General features: G+C 44.0%; 1 protein-coding gene across 1 annotated transcript; it reads right to left on the bottom strand.

The window, feature by feature from the left end:
* Positions 1–4408: 4408 nt before the first annotated feature.
* On the bottom strand, positions 4409–19760 carry LOC123453542 (ankyrin repeat domain-containing protein 7-like). Its single transcript, XM_045130556.1, has 10 exons — positions 19649–19760; positions 18158–18441; positions 17198–17355; positions 15245–15359; positions 14815–14988; positions 12501–12607; positions 11179–11234; positions 8430–8466; positions 7615–7692; positions 4409–4540 (listed from the first exon to the last, which is right to left on the bottom strand). The coding sequence occupies exons 1-10, from the start codon at positions 19758–19760 to the stop codon at positions 4531–4533; spliced, it is 1131 nt and encodes a 376-aa protein (XP_044986491.1). The 3' UTR covers positions 4409–4530.
* Between the last annotated feature and the right edge of the window lie 596 nt (positions 19761–20356).

The raw sequence follows: 20356 nt of genomic DNA, 5'->3' as shown, positions 1-20356 counted from the left end.
CGGGGGAATAAAAAAAAAAAAGAGAGAAAAGATAATTAATGATGGGGTGAGATGAATTGATTGAAGGAACTGGAAAAGAATTTTTCAATATTGGGACATAGAATGCTCGTTAAAAATGCCTTTTGAGTGGTACTGAGAATGTTAAAGTATGTAGATAAAGATGTGCGTATGTAGGAAAGAATTTTCAGGCTAAACCTAAATGCCATGCCTAAAGTTAGAGATTCTTCAACTGTTTACAGACTCTTAAGGATACTCTAAAAGTTTTATATAGGGACATAGTCTTAATCTAAATTCATCTTACATTAGTCACAGGTGATGCCTATGTTAGGTGGGTCACAAAGTCATAAGTACAGATGTAATTGGAGGTTTAACCAGGTTAAACATAGACAAGAGTCTATCACCTTGTGTTTTGCAAATGGGTAAATTTCCTATGTAAAAACAAACAACTTCGGAATAGGAAAGAAATGTCAGGATGCTTATCTCTCTGCTCTGTAATTTCATTTTGCTCTTGCTTTCCAACATATGCTACTTAAATTCATGGAAAGCTGGACTCTGGAAAAAAAAAACAGATGGAACCCCCTTTATCTCAAACCCCATGCAAGTTTAAGCCATGTGTCCCCCAGACTCTGACTAGAGACAAAAATGGCCAATTGTCTCTGACAAGGAAAAAGGAATACAGCATATGACTGTGGTTCTCTTTAGTTCATCTCTTATGAACACCTGAAGTCACATCTGTTAGATAAAGTCTCTCACTAGACAAAATGTTAAATAGATAAACTGAGTCTTATGATAACGCCTTACTTATTAACACGTCACTGATGCTAATTTGTTATGATTTAAGGGTTATAAAACTGGCTTTTTTCAGTAAATTAGGTTCCTTTTTTCATCAAGGTTTTAACTAGTCTAAAGATAAAGGCTCACATAGAAATGGCTAATTTCCAAAGGTGAAGTACTCATACCTAAAGACATTGTGACTTTACAGATAACTTCTGTCTTATTTATGCTAATTTTATTGAATGGTCATAACTAGGTTTAATCACTTAGGTTTAAGTGATTTAATTTCAGTAATAATAACTTTCATCTTCCTGGGATTTGTTGGGATAGCTTACTTAAACTTTATCAAATTTAAGTCATGGGTAAAACATAAAATTGTTTTATGTTAATAAAAATTTCTGTGGTACATAAAATCAATAGCTATCAAGTTTAAACCAAAATCATTGGTTGTCAAATGATTTTTTTTCTTTCAAAAAAATTTATCAAGGGTTATATTAATATTTAGCTAGCTATTTTGGCTCAGGAAAAACCAAATTCTACTCTATTGTATGTAAAGTAACTGTCTCAATTTTTGCATCTTAAGTTCAGTGCTTATAACAAAATTAACTCTTACGACATATTCCCTACTTTAGGGTACAGCCTCATGTTCAAACAATGGTTCTCATCTAATACATACATATATATATATATATGTAAAATTCAAGCTCCATGGTTCTGTTTCCAATGTTTTCTGGGTAATTTGCACCCACACAGGTATCTGAACTAATCAAAGATGTTTTCACACAGGTGCTAAGACCTTATACTATCTTACTTGTTCTTTTCTGATAATTTCTAGGTTAAATTAGTTAAGTTTATAAATCAATTGGTACTGTTTCCAAGACTGGTAACAGGTTCTGCCTATTTTTATAAATGTTAGATATTTAAAATGTGAGATGTGCCTACTTCCTATGCCTCAGATATGTGGCTTATGCTACCACAGTACAACCAAAATTTTAAAGATAGGACAAAACGATTTTAGAAGCCCTTGTGCCATTCTTTAATCCTTTGGTAATCAAATGTGCTCTATATGTACATACATCCAAGCTGACGTAACTTCCTTTCTGATTGTATTAATCACCTATGTATAAGCCAAAGCCAACTGGAATCATTAGAGTAAAAAGTGTCAATATTTTGGCCTGTACACCCATGTCATGAGGCCATTGAAGATGATGGGACACTTCTACACTGGACCCCTGGTAAGTCACTTGTTTTCCTGAGCAGGGAGGATATGGAGACCCAAGCAAAATTGGTGTACATTCTAAAACAGGAGAGTCACAATTGAGGAACCATCAGCCCTCCTGACTTCCCAAAGAAGGGAAAATTACTTGGCCAGCATGGCCCTGACTCATCCTAACAGGCAAGACACCAGTAAACTATGGGGCTACTCCTGTGTCCCTAAAGTCTCTTTGGAGAGCCATCAGTGACCTCTAAAATTAATCCTTAATTAACTTTTGGCTATCTGCATGGTCTTAAACACCCAGAAAGAAATCTGTAACCAAAGATAAAAAAAAAACCTTAAACATATAAATGGCCCTTAACTTCTGAAATTAGCTACAGCCACGATGTTAGTACAGGAACAACTTGCTGCAGGCCATATTGAACCTACCACCTCTCCTTGGAATACTCCTATCTTTGAATTGCTCCAGGACCTTAGAGAAACTAATAAGGCCATGGTACCTATGGGGGCCCTACAACCAGGCCTCCCCACTCCAGTAGCAATTCCTGCAGGACATTGTAAAATCATTATTGACCTAAAGGATTGCTTTTTTATAATTCCCTTACACTCCTTGTCAGCATTTTACCTCCCACTCCTCTTGTGTGCAGGGATTGAAGGCGTGCTCTACAACTCCTAGCTAGACAAATGGATTCTTTCGAGAACTTTTATCAACACCTCCAGATTCCATGTCATATTTTCTAATCCACGTAACACAAACTAAAGGTAGAATCTCCTTAGACATCGATCTACTGATGGTTGGACAAAAATTGGGTTTATATACACATATATACATATATATGTGGAAATTTTTTCAACTCTAAGGACACTGAAATTATGAATTCTACAAGAAATGGATGGAGGTGGAAAATATTATTATACTAAAAGATTAACTGAGGGTCAAAAAAAGAAAATCTACATGTTCTTCCTAACATCTGGATCCCACCTTTCTTTATTGCCATCATCTTACTTATGATTTTTCTCCTTAGCGGGAAACTCTTTCACCGCTTGTACAGCTTGTTCTCCATCCTCAAAGTTGGCCACATCAGGAGAAGTGGGAGCATCAGCAGGAGCAGGAGTAACAGGAGGAGGGGCAGGAATATCAGCATCCACAGAAAAAGGAGGATTAAGTAGGGCAGCAGGAGGAGCAGGAGAATCAGGGCCATCCTGAGCATCGGGACCATCAGAAGTGTCGAGATCATCAGAAGTATCGGGACCATTAGAAATATGCAGACCATCATAAGTATGCGGACCATTATAAGTATCAGTACCATCAGGAGTATTGGAAAAATCAGGAGTTTCAGGACCATCAGGAATATTGGAACCATCGGGAGTATCCAGACCATCAGGAGTATCTGAGCCCTCGGAAGTATCTGGACCATCAGGTGTATGAGGCACAGAAGAGGCATGGGGAGCATGAGGAGGGTCAGGAAACAGCATCACCAGGAAGAGCAGGAACAGCAGGGGCACGCGGAATAGCAGGGGCAGGAGAAGCAAGAGGAGGAGGAAGAGAAGGTGTGGATACATAGGAGAAGAATATGGAGCAGGAGAAGAGGGATCAGTGGGATTATCAGGATCATCCAGAGTTTTGGGACAATTCAGAGCATCACGACCATCTGGAGTATCGGGGCCATCCGTAGTATCGGGGCCATCCGTAGTATCAGGACCATCTGGAGTATCATGATCATCCAGAGTAGCAGGACCATCCAGAGTATAGGGACCATATGGAGTTTCTGGTTCATCTGGAATATCAGGATATTCTGTAGTGTCAGGACCATCTGGAGTATCAGGACCATCTGGAGTTTCAGGTCCATCTGGAGTATCAGGATCATCCAGAGTACCAGGACCATACAGAGTATTGGGACCATCTGGAGTATCATGACCATCCAGAGTATTGGGACCATCTGGAGTTTCAGGTCCATCTGGAGTATCAGGATCACCCAGAGTAAAAGAACCATCCGGAGTATTGGGACCATCTGGAGTTTCAGTACCATCTGGAGCATCAGGATCATGCAGAATATCGGGACAATCTGGAGTTTCAGGTCCATCTGGAGTATCAGGATCACCGGGAGTAAAAGGACCATCCGGAGTATCGGGACCATCCGGAGTATCAGGTCCATCTGGAGTTTCAGGATCATGCGGAGTATCGGGATCATCTGGTGTTTCAGGCCCATCTGGAATATCAGGATCATCTGGAGTATGAGGACCATCCAGAGTATCATGAGCAGAAGGAGCAGGAGAATCAAATGGATTACCATCTGGAGTAGTAGAGGCAGGAGTAGGAAGTGGATCAGGAGAAGCAGAAGGGGCAGGAGCAGGAGGATCAGTGTCATCAGCAGCAGCAGTAGAGGCAGGAGCTGTGGTACCAGAACCAGTGGCAGCAGGGTCGGCAGCAGCAGAAGCAGTAGCTGCAGGTCTACGATGTAACTTCTCTGAGCCTTTCAGTACCTTCCGTGTGCTTTCCTTCTCCATTCTTCCAACCTTTAATGACAGTTTCAGTTGTACTACGTTTTGCTAAAAAGAAATTTTATAGTTTTTCTAAGTTTCCTTTTTTTTTTTTCTTTTTTGTTATTGTCTTTTCCCAGGTAGGGTTTCCCTACAGGCCAGGCTGACCTGGAATTCACTATGTAGTCTCAGGGTGGCCTCAAACTCATGGGGATCCTCCCACCTCTGCCTCCTGAGTTCTGGGATTAAAGGTGTGTGCCACCACGCCCGCCAGCATTCATTAGTTTTATCACTGGTCAATTCCTTTCCTTGACTTAATCACAGTAAACAAAATTATTTTTTAAATTTTTATCTATTTGAGGAGGACAGAAAGCCATAGGCAGATATTCATAGAGTATGGGTGCACTAGGGTGTCCAGACACTGCAAACAAACTCCAGACACATGTGCCACCTGTGCATCTGGCTTACGTGGGTCCTGGAGAATTGAACCTGGGTCCTTTGTCTTTATAGACAAATGCCTTAACTTCTAAGCCATCTCTCCAACCCTACAACACTTTTTCGTGTCTTACATTGATTTTGTCATTTTAAGTCATTATGAGTTTTTAAAATAAATTCTGCTTCATTTCTACTCAAGTGAAAGAAGCAGAGTGTTTAGGGTTCTCAACAAAGGACACGCTTCATTCTGCGTCTTCTTCTGCTGTGTTCTACGTCACCTAACATGGTCAGTTTCTTTATAGAGGGACAAAGGTATTAAAAAGACAAAATGCAACTTCTTCCACTATGACCCCAATTTCACATTTCAGAGCTCAACTTAGTGAAGGTAACTTGAGGGCTTTAGGAACTGAAGGAATCATTTCCTTCCTGCACCTGGTTAATCCCTTTTCTACATTGCCTTTTACATGGTATTTTTATAATTTATTTTATAATAAAATAAAGTGATTCTAGAAATGCATGAAGTAGTATGCACCCACAAGAGGCCTCGTGGATCTGCTGGGGCATAAGCATGGAATTCTGGAGAGGCCTTCCACATTTCACATTTATAGCTGTAACATTCTACTCCTGGGCTGGGGAGATGAGTCGGTGGTTAAGAGTGTTTGCTATTTAAGCATTAGGGCCACTCCTGACAGACAGTGAACTTCAAACCCCCAATCCCACATGAAAAGCTGGGCACAGTCATTCACGTCTGCAGCCCCGGTCTGTAGCAGGCGGATACTAGAGAACTGCTGAGGCTTCCTAACAGACAAGAGCTTCAGATTTAAAGGAGAAACAGGGTCTCAAGAAACGTCCTAAGTGGACGTGCTATAAAAGCAGGAAGCTGGGTGTTCTCTGTAACTTCTGCTTGAATGCAAGCATGACATGAACTTCACACACACACACACACACACACACACACACACACACACACAAAATTTTACCTGAAGGACATGTAATTGCCTTCAAGGCCAACAAATTCTGGATGATTCAAAGCCCTTTAAGGGTTCTACCCAGCATTTTAAGTTACCCAAAATGATGAAATTCTATAACACTGAATCAGATAAATTACCCTATGTGATTAAACCAATAAATTTAGGAAATGTGAGCTTTGCAAACCAATTAATTCCTACTTGGGGGATGGGATTGCTTTGAAATACTGTATCTAGATCCTTTATCAGTCTTAATATCTCAGTGTGTGTGTGTCACAATTCAACATTGTAATAGAGTCAAATAACAAATTTATGAATTTTTATGCTACATATGAGAAGACATCATGCATTATAAAACCTAATACATAATAAAATATGGAGATCATTGAGCAACATTTTAAGGAAGTATCTGAAATGTTTCCTTTTTTTTTTTTTTTTTCGAGGTAGGGTCTCACTCTAGCCCCGGCTCACCTGGAATTCACTATGTAGTCTCAGGGTGGCCTTGAACTCACGGTGATCCTCCTACCTCTGCCTCCCAAGTGATGTTTCCTTTTTTTTAAGGTAGTGTTCCTATCTAGTACAGGCTGACCTGGACCTCACTATGTAGCCTCAGGGTGGCCTCAAACTCATGGTGAACCCCCTACCTCTCCTTCCCAAGTGCTGGGATTAAAGGCATGAGCCACCATGCAAAGCAAAACATGTTTTCTTTAGTTACAGAGTCAAACACATTCTTCATGGAATCAAATAGAAAACATGGGACAGCCCCTATGTAATATAGATTTTGATCGACTAAATGTTTAACTTTCCGGAACTTGTTAACTATGTTGGTCTAAATATTTTATTTATTTACTTATTTATTTATTTATGAATGAGTGTGAGTGATAAGAGCAGGCAGATAGAGAATGGGCACACATCAGGGCCTCTCGCCACTGCAAGAAAACTCCAGATGCAGGTGCCACCTTTTACACTTGGCTTTCATGCGTAATTGGGAATTGAACCTTGGTCCACAGGTTTTCCAGACAAGTGCCTTAACCTCATCGTATTAAGGTACTTAAGGCACCTCTGCAGCACTCTTAGACTAAATAGACAGGCAAAGAAAAAAATTGGGAAGAGGTTCTTTTAAAAGCCAGAGGTCTTATGATGAGACTCTAGGCCTCAGGGAATTTCTAGAGTTGCATTCATTGATAATTGGATTTATTAAGGTTTAATGGGGGGGGGGCAAGCAACAGCTCAGTGATTAAAAACGCTTACATGGGTTGACTTCCTCAGTTACCCGTCTAAAGTCAGCCAGAAGACTGGCTTCAGAGTCCGTTTCTTTGATTGGAGTGGCATAAGACACTGGCACGCTCATGCGTGTGTGAGCATGTGTTTAAGTAGTTAGTAGATTTGTTTAGGAATGAGTCATGTCAGTGTAATGTAAAAAGTCCTGTAAAGTACATTTCTCCAAATAAGCCTTCACAGAATAGTAAATGTCCTGTACTGTGGGCCAAGTATTCCTAATTTAATTTTCCAGTACCTGTGGACTTTCAAACTCATTTTCTTCCTCATCCACTAGTACCCCAATGTTTGCACTAGTCACATTCAATTTTATCAAAGTAATAAATAATTAAATTGGTCTTAACTTCACAACTTTCCAAACAAATGATACTGGGCAGACAATTGCTGGATTTTAAAAGTAATCACTATCAAAACAAAATTCACAACAAAAAAAAATAATAATTTCAGAAAGGGGCATTTTACCTGGGCATTAAATTCATCGTCTTTCTTGTCTCTTTTTTTTTAGTTTCAGGAGCATAAGGAGCGCGTCTGTTGGTCGCCCTTCAGAGTGAGAACATACGATGAGTAACTTTGGCTATTAAAATAAAGTTTGGTAAAAGGTCTGCATTAAAATAAGTAAGAGTTCTTCATTTATGTAAGAAAAGCTGGCTTTTAAAAGGTTTTAGATACTTATGCCTTTACGTACTTGACTATGCGAGAGTTCAATGGAGACCACCCAGAACACCTACAGCCCGCATGTTGGCAGAGTCTGCACTGTGTGTCTGTATCAAGTACTTCTCTGGAAGGTTTAACGGAACACCCCCTAAGCGGACCTTGCACATTTGTCATTTAAACGGGAGCAAATCCCTTACTAAAACAAGGCAGAAAGACAAAGTAGGCCCTCCCAGTTGTCTGTTCCTTGTAAAGATTAATTGTAGATCCATGTCTGTAAATAGAGGCACGGGGCCTACAATACCACAAGCTTATCTGCTGCAAAGAACCCTCCTGGGAGTATCTTTAACATGCTTCAGAGACCGGGAAGTTTCTCAGTTGGGAAAATTAAATCATGAAGTTATCAAAACTGCAACCACCTTCTCAGGACTCCCATCATAGCTACAGAGTTCATGAAAAACAGGTTAGAAAGTACAGATGCTTTGTAAGCCTGTTGTGACGGTTACAAGCTAACACACATGAAGCACGTAGCATGATGTGTATCTGCAAGAACACTCAATGATCACGAGTGCCTCCTCTGTGTGTTGTCCATGACTCCAGAATATTGAAGGTCAGAGAAATCCTACCTGCGAGAGAAGCTGGGAGAAGTACTGCGAGCTGCTTCTGAAGAGAAAGGAAAGTACATTGTACAACAGCAATACAAAATGGATCATAGTGAAATTACGGGAGGGATGTACTGGTAGGACATTCATAGACACGAATCTAGAGTGAGACTTCATTAGAATATTAAGAGGCAGGTGGTAATGCCCTGAAGTCTTACTTCCTTTTCTTTGTGTAATGAAAAACTGTAAGGAGAAGAAAGAAATCAAGGAAGGACTAACACGTGGAAGTGAGCTGCTGTGAGCAAGGACTGCCGTCCTAACTGAGCACTGTCACCTGACACAGGGGCTCTGCCAGCAGAATCCCCATCACAAGGTGAGGGCGTTAAGCACATGACACGTGGCTCTCCTGGATTGACAGCTTGAGGTACATTTCTATGTTCTTTGTTGGCCCCAGAAAATTATCCCCAGCTCTTCCACTGAAATTGCTCACTTTAGGATGAAAGTCTCTCACAAGGAAGGAGAACTATAGTCACTGTGCAGTTTAGCATGAAAAAATAGGAAAAAGACCAGGAACCAAGATGTTTGAAATGAATCTCCAGCTGTCAGTGCGGCAAAACTCAAGAGGGCAGAGTGCTTACCCTCCCGACTCCTCCTCTGGGAAAGACGCTAGTGGAAGTGCGTAGCTCTAGCTCTGCTCCCTATTTGATGTGCGCTCATCTTCACCTTGATCTCCCTTTAAATGAACCATTCAAGGCGATTTGGTTCAGGGGTGAAAGTTGCTCGTTTGGAAAACCAGCCAGCCCGGGTTCCCTTCTGCAGTCACATAATGCAACATGGACATTCTCTTGAAGGGGCAAGAGTCACTGTTAGCTTCCCTTCATTCTGCACATGGGCAAGTAAAAACATAAATAAATAAAAAGAACTCTGGGAGAGGTCGCTGCCTTTGGAGTGAAGACCGCTGAGCAGTGATCTCACAGCGAGACATGGTGAGGGAGGCACTGGAGACAGAGAGACATCCTCCAGAGAACCGCCTGACAGGAAGCACACGGATCCAAGCACGCGCTCGTCCCAGGCCAGCAGCTGGCTCTCAGTGAAAGAAAAAATAACTCATTCTCACTTCATTTGAAGGATCAAACACCCAGTGAGACCTTCCTGGTATTTCCAATGACGAGAGTTAAGGGTTGTCCAAAACTATAGTCGAGGCTGAGGTTGCTCATGGTGGAGCATTTCCTTAGCCATCAGCCAATACTGATCACCAGAGCTAGTGAAAAAAATGTTATTAACAAAATAGTTCCTAAGAAAATAAGCCCTCTTATAAAAACATTGAATCTCTGCATACTCATGATTGGCAAAAAATTATTACAATTCATCTACAATATTTATTTCCTGGTCTTATTTCCAGTGGAAACGTAGGTAGGAAAGAAGTTGTAGACAGTTTTTAAAAGTGCTAATTCTCGAGAGTGTTTCTTTACTACTAACACGTCTGGACAGACTTGGTAGAACGTGGTGTGTTCCTGCATGATGTGATCTTTGTCAGCCCACATGATGTGGCAGATCTCCCTGAAAAGTATACTTTCAGCATGTTAAATAAGTGGCACCATATTCTAATTTAGTCCACAAAAAAAGCAAGGTATGTGCAGACTGAGAGGTTAAAGGTTATACCATACAATTGTAATAGTCGGAACAAGCAATAAATTAATAAATGTTTCATGTTGTATCTTACTGTATGCCACAGATATCATTTGAAGGTATTCATGGCTTCATGATGTCATCAAGTAGTATTTTACACATGCAATCATTATAAAAATTCTTTGTGGGGCTGGAGAGATGGCTTAGTGGTTAAGTGCTTGCCTGTGAAGCCTAAGGATCCCAGTTCGAGTCTCGGTTCCCCAGGTCCCACGTTAGCCAGATGCACAAGGGGGCTCACGGGTCTGGAGTTCGTTTGCAGAGGCTGGAAGCCCTGACGCGCCCATTCTCTCTCTCTCCCTCTGTCTTTCTCTCTGTGTTTGTCGCTCTCAAATAAATAAATAAATAATTTAAAATAAATTCTTTGTGCAACTGCAGAGAAACCACTTAACAGATCCATAATTGTAGTGTAATAATCATCAGGTACAAAATAAATATATTAATTATATACATGGGTTTAAAATACATTTTTACACCCTTTTTACCTTGTAATAATGGCAAAAGAAACACAAAATGTTTGACATCTTTCTCAAATACTTAACATCTTTCTCATACTTGTAAATGATTGTATCTATGTGTCTAAGTTTGTTTTCAGGAATCAAAAATCAACCAAAAACTGTCAGATTTTGAATTATCTAGGAAGAATTTCTTAAATCACTTTGACCCTCCAGTCACTTGGTAAAGAAATGAACAAACTGTATAATGATTTAAATTGGTATTTGTTTTCCCATGTAAATTCAGAGCACCAGGCGTAAATAACGTCAGCATTCTTCCCTGGAGCTGGGGGTGTGGGTCAGTGGTGGAGCAAGGGCCTCACATGGGTGAGACCCTGCATCTACCTGCAGTATGGGAAAAACAAAACAGTCCAGGACTAGAGAGATGGCTTAGTGGTTAAGCTGCTCACCTGAGAAATCTAAGGACTGAGATTCGATTCTCCTGGTCCCACATAAGCCAGATACACATGGTGGCACATGCGTCTGGAATTTGTTTGCGGTGGCCAGAGGCCCTGGTGCGCCCATTCTCACTTTCTCCTCCTCCTGTCTTAATAATAACAATAACAACAATAATAATAATAAAGCAGTCTTACCTGGACGTCGTGCTGTATGTTTACACATCTTCCTGTGGTGTATCTTATGGTGTTTTCTAAAAAGAAATGATAGTGACTTTGACGCACTTATTAAAAACAACTGACGATGTGTCCTTCAGCAATTAGTTGTGATTGATGATGGCTTTCCTTACTTTCTCCTCTTATGTCAAATAAAGGAACAGAATTTCCCCCTTCATTAAAACATAAAACCACACCCACATGACACTCACGTACACAGAGACACACATAGGGAGATCCCCTCACCCCCAAACACAGAGGAAAGAGGATGATCTGAAGCGCTCACTCCCCGTGGTCACACTCTTGCTGTCAGTGTTCCTGGCTGGTTGCTTCTCGGTGCATTTTCTTTCTGTGGCTGCAGGGACTGAGAGTTCCCTACTTGCAACACACAATTCTTTGTACTTCTATTTACTCAGGAGGAACTAAGGACTGTCCCAGGTTCCTACAGAACCACACCACACCATGGGCTCAGCCTCGTAGGCATTTCTGGGAGTCCTAGCCAGCTTCCCACAGAGTTGGTGTGGGAGACGATGAAATAAATTTCTGCCTGTAAGCATCACCTGCCACCACACTCACAGCACAGCGCATTCTGGGCATTTTGAAGACGTTTCTTAGCAGGAAATTGGTGATTGGATGTTGAAACTATAACCTCACTATGTCTACGCTCAACCACCGTGTCTCTGTCATGCTGAGTTCTTACAGCATACACCCTTGCCAGAACTCCCAGGAGGGCTGCACGCCCCACAACTGCTCCCCTCTCCTGGCTGTTCCTAGGTTCCACTTTGGGCTTCACCACTGGGATGGAAATTTGAGAGGGCTGCGATCCTGCTCTGGAGAGCCATGACCAAAGGGCCATCACTCACGGGGTCTCCAGCAAAGCTAAGAGCCCTGAGCCCGGCTTCCTTGTCTCTAGCCCTCAGTCTTCTCAGAGTCGACTGATCTCAACTCTGTGCTCAGTACCGTGTACTTTGAATAAACGAAGGGGAAAGGGTCACAAGCAGAGAGAAGCATGCAGAAGGAAGGAGATCCCTGTGATCTAAAAGAACGTGACCTGCTCTGAGTCTCAGCTCCGTAACCAACAAAGCAGAGCACAAAGACCCTGCGTCAGCAGGGTGAGAAGGGAGAGGAACCTCCTACGCATGTCTGGTTGCTTCATCTGAGCAGTGGCTGTTCTTGCTAAGCCTTCCTTGCATTGCTTCCCCTGTATTCGTGAGAGATGAGTCAAGTCTTTCCTCCTGCCAGCTTGCTGCTTCTGACTTCTGTGAGCGCCATCACTCAGGACAGCACAGAGCTGACAAAGATACCTATTCAGCAGCCCCTCCGCATGTACATCTGTGCCCATGTCTTTCAAAAATTCTGCTATAAGATCTTTGTTTTCCTGTAGAGCAAGGAGGTATGGTGTGAAGCCGTCCTACAAAAATAAGAAATCAATCAATAAATAGGCACACAAATAAATAACATAAGACAGATAACTTACAACTTACACAATTTATGCATTTCTCCACTGAACTGTAAATATCATGAAAGAGGTCTTGAATACAAGGTGGAGTGTAGACAGTAACTCACAAGTCCCTCTCGTCCTCGTCCCGAGCTGCTCCTGCACACAGGCCACTCCTGTGCTGGGACGTGCGCGGCCCCTGCTCAGTATCAACACGTGCACTCCAGTTCCCCAGGAACTCACCTCAACACCCACTGGCTCTAAGGAACTTCACTTTGAGGGACTTGTATGATCTCTTTCAACTAAAACAAGAACTATGTGAGCACAGTGTTCTACCTTTTATCTTTTATGCATCACTGTGTATCTGGCTACATGGGACCTGGAGATTTGAACATGCATTCCCACGTATTGCAAGCAAGTGCCTTAATCACTAAACCATCTCTCCAGCCCCTAGTTTCTCTTCTGTTAAAAAAAATTACTTATTTCCTTATGAACAGAGAATGATAGAGAATAGAGACAGAATGGGCACTCCAGGGCCTTGGTCCTCTGCATATTAACTCTAGACACATGTGCCTATTTTTGCATCTAGCTTTACTTGAATACTGGAGAGTCAAACCTGTCTTGTGATTTGCAAGCAAAAGTTCCCTGGCCATTGAGACATTGATCCAGCCCGAACTTGTAAACTTCAATCCAATTTTCAATCTTCTAACAGAAAGTGTAGGCTAATGTATTCCTATACATTATCATCAACCACTTATCTTTATAAATTAATACAAATCAAGTTGAAAACCTTGCAATACTTGACAATAATCATGAATCATGATGTCAAATACTTGTAGAGGAAAAGCAGGAGGTGTGAGGTAATGTCCTGGCGTGTCCCTAGACATCTGCGTCTCACATGGGCCCCATCATATAAGTAGTGTGTTCCTCAAACACCAGAATGCCACAGGGGACTACATTCAATCATTTCGTTTTCAAGGTAGGGTCTCGCGCTAGCTAAGGCTAACTTGGTATTCACTATGTAATCTCAGGATGTCCTTAAACTCAGAGATCCTCCTACCTCTGCCTCCTGAGTGCTGGGATTAAAGGCCACTGTGCCCGGCTGCGTTCAATTTTTTTTTTTTTTTTTTGGTTTTTCGAGGTAGGGTCTCACTCTGGCTCAGGCTGACCTAGAATTCACTATGTAGTCTCAGGGTGGCCTCCAACTCTTGGCGATCCTCCTACCTCTGCCTCCCAAGTGCTGGGATTAAAAGTGTGCACCATCACGCCTGGCTCAATTTTTTTTTTAAATTATTTATTTATTTATTTGAGAGCGACAGACACAGAGAGAAAGACAGATAGAGGGAGAGAGAGAGAATGGGTGAGCCAGGGCTTCCAGCCTCTGCTAATGAACTCCAGATACGTGCGCCCCCTTGTGCATCTGGCTAACGTGGGACCTGGGGAACCGAGCCTCGAACCAGGGTCCTTAGGCTTCACAGGCAAGAGCTTAACCACTAAGCCATCTCTCCAGCCCCTGGCTCAAGTTTTAATCGCAAGTTTCTTTAGAAGTTTCCTTCAGTTCAAATGTGTACTTGAGCCATGCAGGCAACTCAGTGTATATATGATCCACAATGAGCCCACAGCCCTTGAGATTTCCCTCTGCCGTGGACATTTCCACATGCTTAAGGAAAAGCAACTGTGTGATGTGGACTCTTCTTCCTTTTACCAAAAAGTCAAGTGATAACAAATTAAGTGTAATGAAAACGGTGCCAAACACCCTCTACAAGAACTTCTTCAACACATTAACTTCCACTCTATTTGCACCGGTATCTCCCCAACTTCTGAATCAATGCATCGTGAAGCCATCAGATGGCTGTTCATATTAACTGACAAAGTTTACTGTTCTGTGTTGTTTTACACTAATTGCAAAGTTCTTGGTGAAAAACGTATTTTAACAAAGTTTTACCTTTGAAAATTCAGTATCTCTTCAACTATTTGCCACAAATGCATAGAAAAAATGCTTTAGCCACTAAAACTTCTTTAAAAGTTCCAATATTAAAAGAAGTATCTGTCAGGAGTAAAATTTCAAAACATTTCACTGTTAACACTGGAGATGCCACTTAGGAAAAATGGAGCAGCATGTGCCTTTGTTAAAACAAACCTATTTCAATGATTGTGGAAATAGAGTTGTGTCATCTTACCTTTGTTTTCGCCTCAATATTTGCTTCGTATGCAAGCAGTAAACCTGCCAGTTCTAAATCATCATTAAGAACTGCGTAATGGAAAGCAGTGTTCCCATACATGTCTGCCTTATTAGGATCTGCTCCATGGCCTAGTAAGGTATCGACACACGATGGAAACTCCCGCTGGCTGGCCTGTGGACAAAGAGTTCCCCAATTTAAAGACGTCCAGATAAAAATTACTTCTCTATAAATGAGACACTCATTTTTCCTCTAAGCATGTTTTGTTCCCATGTTGACATGAGGTCTCCTCATGTAGCCCAGGCCTTTCTGGATTAAAAATCCACTTGTCCCAGTTTCTCATGTGGTGAGATCACAGGGGTGAGCCCCCACCTTGATATTCTAAGCTTTTCAATGACATAGGTCTCACACTGAAGTTGTTGGCTGTTACCTTAATCAGTGGAGTGCCGTGCTCCTTGTCAAACATGTTGACGGTGCGCTGATAGGTGAGTAAGAGATGCACCACTTCCCTGTGGCCGTAGGCACAAGCATAATGCAGAGCAGTTCTATGCAAATGAGAGGGCATTTTAGGAAGTTATGCAACACTACGTCAAAACACATCAATCAATATGATTATAAAAATCAGATAGTGTGCACTGAGTTTTCATGAGAAGGTGTTAGAATTTTCTTATTTTTATTTACTCTTTGTTTGTGGGTGCTTTTATTTTTTGTGTGTGTGTGCATGCACGCACGTGTGTGTTGAGTTACAAGTACATCTGATGCAAAGCCCTGCGCCCCCCCTCGTGAAGAGGCAGGAGGAGATCTTCGTGGGACCCCTCCATCTCTTGATTAGCTACTTTTCTTTTTGTTTTTTCCTTTCCGAGGTACGGTCTCACGCTAGCCCAAGCTGGCCTGAATTCACTATGAAGTCCCAGCCTTTTATGTGGATGCCTGGGACTCACGCTGGAGCGGTGTCTGGCTTCTCAGGCCCTCGTGCTTGTGTGAGACACTCTGAGCCACTGAGAGATCCCCACAGCCTGTCCATCTACTGACTCATGGTCCTGGGCTTACAGTACACGGCTCTACCTGTGCTGCATCCCTGCACAGAGCAGCCTTTATACTGAACGGAGCTTGGATTTGAATCCTACTGCACATCGGGGCTTCTCTGGGAGCTCTACTCATGTTTTCTTCCTCCATAAAATGGGGATTGAGAGCAGTAGTTACAATAAAGAATGTTAGTGTGAGCCGGTCATGGTGGCGCATGCCTTTAATCCCAGCACTCGGGAGGCAGATGTTTGAGGACTGCCGAGAGTTCGAGGCCACCCTGAGACTACATAGTGAATTCCAGTCCAGCCTGAGCCAGAGTGACATCCTACCTCGAAAAAACAAAAAACAAACCAACAAAAAAAGAATGTTAGTGGATGCTCTAAAGAGAATCAACTCAAAGCCTCTAGACTTGTTTACGATGCCTAACTGTTCAGTGTTTCTTAGATATGAAACCTAATACCATTCGCTTCCCGAGTGTGGAGGTACATTTCTTTAATACCAGCATTTGGGAGGCAGAGGTAGGAGAACTGCCATGAGTTCAAAAAAGCCACTCTGAAACTATACAGAGTGAATTCCAGGTCAGCCTGGGCTAGAGCAAGACCCTACATGGAAAAAAGAAACCAACAAAACTAACAATCCCGTTATGTGAAATAGAATCATAATTAACTTTGCAGATATAAGGATTTATGTACTTAAATAACCATAGTTTTTTTTTTTCTAGTTTTTTTTTAAGAGAGAGAGCTAGAGACAGACAGACAGACAGAGAGAGAACTGCTTTGCCAGGGCTTCAGCCACTGCAATTGAACCCCAGAGACTTGCACCACTTAGTGGGCATGTGTGAGCAACCATCACTTGCCTCACCTTTGTGTGTCTGACTAACATGGGATCTGAAGGGTAGAACATGGGGCCTTAGGCTTTGCAGGCAAGCACCTTACCCACTAAGCCATCTCTCCAGCCCTAAATAACCATAATTGTTAATGTGAGAAAGTGTCAGCTCGGTTGCCCATCTCCGCCTAGTAGCTGGGATCGTAGGCCAGGGCCACTCTGCCAGGCATTCTCTGATGCTCTTCATCTCACATTTTGGCATCTCTGGCATTCAAATGCCACTTGTAACTGCCAATGTTTCACAAGTGTGAGTGGCAGGGTTTTTTTTTTTTTAGTTTATTACTATACAAGATAAAATATAATCACAGGAAGCTCAGTAAGATGTGCTCATGACAGCAAGGCAGCACGGACTGTGTGATGATCTTCTAGAGCAGCCACGTCCTCTGTATGGATGATCCCACCCACGCAGGTGATATCACTCTCCCAGGATGACCAGCACCCGGGCAGTCCCCTGCCCCTCCCGGCCTGTTACCTGTTCCTTCTGTCTGTGTCATTCACACTGACTATTCCGCTCCTGAGCAGACGCCGCACTGTGTCTACTGAGCCTTCCCTGGCGGCTTGGTGGAACTGCCCAACAGGCTCGTAGGCCCGGAGGTACTTCGGGGTTTTGCTCCTCTCAGTGTTAGGCACCTGCAGCAGAAGCAAGACCTGCACAGGCTGGTGCAGGAGCTTTGGAGCTCTGGGCTCCTTCGGGACCCTGAAACCCCCTCATGATAGAGGTCAGAGGCCTCACGGGGCCCTCCCCCCATGGGTCTCGGGTTTTCGTGGCCTTGGGGCCACACTCCGAGTCCTTTCTCGTTAAGAAAATTCCAGCTCTGGTCGCCACTTCACCAGAACCGCGCTCAAGGAGGACCTTTGACTCAGTAAGTGGAAGGAGCAGCTGGCTGCCGGGCAATGCGCGTGCACACGAGTCATGTCACAAGCGCAGTGACCACGGCCGCACCTGGGGGCCTGGAGGGCCAGCCCCGCACCTGCACAGGGCGCCCGCAACGGTGACCTGGGGGGGCGGTGAGGTGTGCACGTCATTTGCCCCGAGCTTTGTGTGAGGAGCGGGTTCCGGGGTGCACGTGGGTGGCTTTTTTTCTGACCTATGATGTCAGGCATTCCCCACCTCAGACATGATTCTTACTTATCCTGGTCACAGACCATTATCTCCACATGCATAGCGGGGCTCGGGGTAGGGGTCTGGGGTCTGGGGCGTGGGGCGGGTGAACGGCTTCTCCCACGTCCCGAGGACAGGGGACTTTGCCCCGCAGCCTTGAGCCCTCGGGGGAACACTGGCTCCAGCATGCCGCAGAGGACCAGGTCCCCCGGGTGCCGCTGCCCCTTCTCCTCCGTGCAGCCTGCGGGGTCCCGCCAAGGACGGCCGTGGGGAGGGTCTCTGGGCGTGGGGTCGCTGTGTGGCCCAGGATGTCCGGGCGGCCGGGCTTACCTGGCCGGTGTCCGCAGGCTTCTCCTCCTCCTCCCGGTGGTCGTCCCAGGAGCGGCCACCCCGCAGGGCAGGGAGGGGCCCTAACGGCACCTCGGCGGGGGTCCGAGCCCAGGGTCTCCCGGCCCGCGGTGCGGGGACGCCGGCCTCGCCGCACGGAGCCCCGGGCAGCCCGGCGGCCGCAGCATCCTCGCAGCGCCTCGGCCCCGCGGCTCCCGGCCTCCTCCAGACCCGGGCTCCGCGCCGTGGGCCGCAGCCTGAGGACCGTCGCCTGTTCCACGAAGTCGCTGCCAGTTATGCAGGAGGAAGAGCTGGACTGCTTCTTCGGGGGAGCACAGGCCTTTTGAAGGAGGGCACAGTGCGCATGTCACGACCCGCCCTCCCTCGTGCCAGTGGGACCCCCCCCCCCCTCCGGGTCCTTTCACTTGCCCAAACCCCTGCCAATCACTTGGCAGACTGCCCCTGCCCTGCCTGCCTGCAATTCTCAATACTGCAGGCCTGGTGGCCTATGCCTTTAATCCCTGCGCTCAAGAGGCTATAGGAGCATTGCTGTGAGGTGGAGGCCACCCTGAGACTACAAAGTGAATTCCAGATCACCCTGGGCTAGAGTGAGATCCTACCTTGAAAACCAGTATTAATAAAAGGGGCGGGGGGGGCGGGGCTGGAGAATTCCCTTGGCTGTAAGCCGCTTGTCTACAAAGCCAAGGGACCCAGGTTTCATTCCCCAGTACCCACATAAAGCCAGATGCACAAGGTGGCACATGTGTCTGGAGTTTCTTAGCAATGACTAGAGAGCCCAGTGTGTCCATTGTTTCTCTTTGCAATTAACTATACATTAAAAAATTACCATTTCAGAGAAGTAAATGTGCTTTTCTTTTGGGCATTACCGGGGATTGAACCTAGGGCCTCAAGTATGTTAGGTATGTACACTACCACTGAGCTATACCCTCACCCATTCTTATTTTTTTTAATATATTTTAGTTGTATTTATTTATTTGAGAGAGAGACAGAGGAGACAATGATAATTAATATGGGTGTGACAGGGCTTCAGCCACTGCAAATGAACTCCAGACACATGCGCCACCTATGCATCTGGCTTAGGTGGTCTTGGGGAATAAACCGAGGTTCTTTGGTTTTGCAGGCAAGTACCTTAAACACTAAGCCATCCCTCCAGCACAGCCCTCCTTATTTCTAAGTTAGTATACAGAGTAATGGGTTCCACTGTGGAATTCTCTTTTTAAAAATTTTTATTTTTTGATGATTAACAACTTCCATGATTGTAAACAATATCCCATAGTAATTCCCTCCCTGCCTACACTTTCCCCTTTGAAACTCCACTCTCTATCATATCCGCCCCCCAATCTCTCTTTTATTTTGATGTCATGATCTTTTCCTCCTATTATGATGGTCATGTGTAGGTACTGTCAAGCGCTGTGAGGTCATGGATATCCAGGCCATTTTGTGTCGGGAGGAGCACGCTGTAAGGAGTCCTACCCTTCCCCAAGTTGAATCCACGCTGTAACCTCGGCAGCAGGCCTTGAACAGCAGATTTTCTTGCTGAAGCCTCCCAAGTGTATGGGATCACAGGCCTGTACTGCCAGGCCATGCCACAATATATATATATATATTCTCTGATTTAGAAAAATAAGACCCATAGCAACATTAAATCTGAATTCAAATTAAAAATCTCATTTGGCTGGACATGATGATTACCCCCAGAAAGGCCAGCACTTAGGAGGCTGAGGGAAGATGTTTAAGGTCACCCTGGGCTACATTGTGAGACCCTGTCTTTCTGACAAAAATAAATAAGTAAATGGCTGAGAGGATGGCTCAGTGAAAGTACTTGTCAGATAAGAACTTGGACCTCAATTCAGATTCATAGCACTCACATACACCTGGCACAGCAGCTCATGCCTGAAGTCCCTGCACTGGGGAGGCAAACACAGGATGACCCCCAACTCACAGGAAACCTCAACTTCAGCCTAAGTGATGGTATTAAAGGTATATCCCACCACGACTTGCTTATAAATATATATTACAGTGATATTAAGTTATTAAAATGGGATGGTACTGTATTTAAAATAATTCATCTCTGTTCTTTTAGTCTTAAGAAGAAACATTAAGAGTAAAGGCAACTGCCAAAGACCTAAAGAAAAAGAAGGGAGTACTTTTGAACTTTTTGAACAGGACTCCAATAGCATA

This window comes from Jaculus jaculus, chromosome 12, assembly GCF_020740685.1.
Source record: "Jaculus jaculus isolate mJacJac1 chromosome 12, mJacJac1.mat.Y.cur, whole genome shotgun sequence".
Classification (NCBI taxonomy): Eukaryota; Metazoa; Chordata; class Mammalia; order Rodentia; family Dipodidae; genus Jaculus; species Jaculus jaculus.
Note: the sequence above shows the minus strand (reverse complement) of the source record. Positions and strands in the feature narration are given on the sequence as shown.

What these genes read in the sequence shown, in the direction of transcription:
- LOC123453542 (XM_045130556.1), bottom strand. Translation starts at nt 19,760, where the DNA reads ATGGCCTGGCAGTACAGGCCTGTGATCCCATACACTTGGGAGGCTTCA. An exon ending in GCGGAGGGGCTGCTGAATAG is followed by an intron (nt 11,235 to 12,500) that starts GTATCTTTGTCA and finishes ATTTCTTTTTAG; the next exon opens with AAAACACCATAAGATACACC. An exon ending in TCTCCCAGCTTCTCTCGCAG is followed by an intron (nt 7,693 to 8,429) that starts GTAGGATTTCTC and finishes CTCACTCTGAAG; the next exon opens with GGCGACCAACAGACGCGCTC.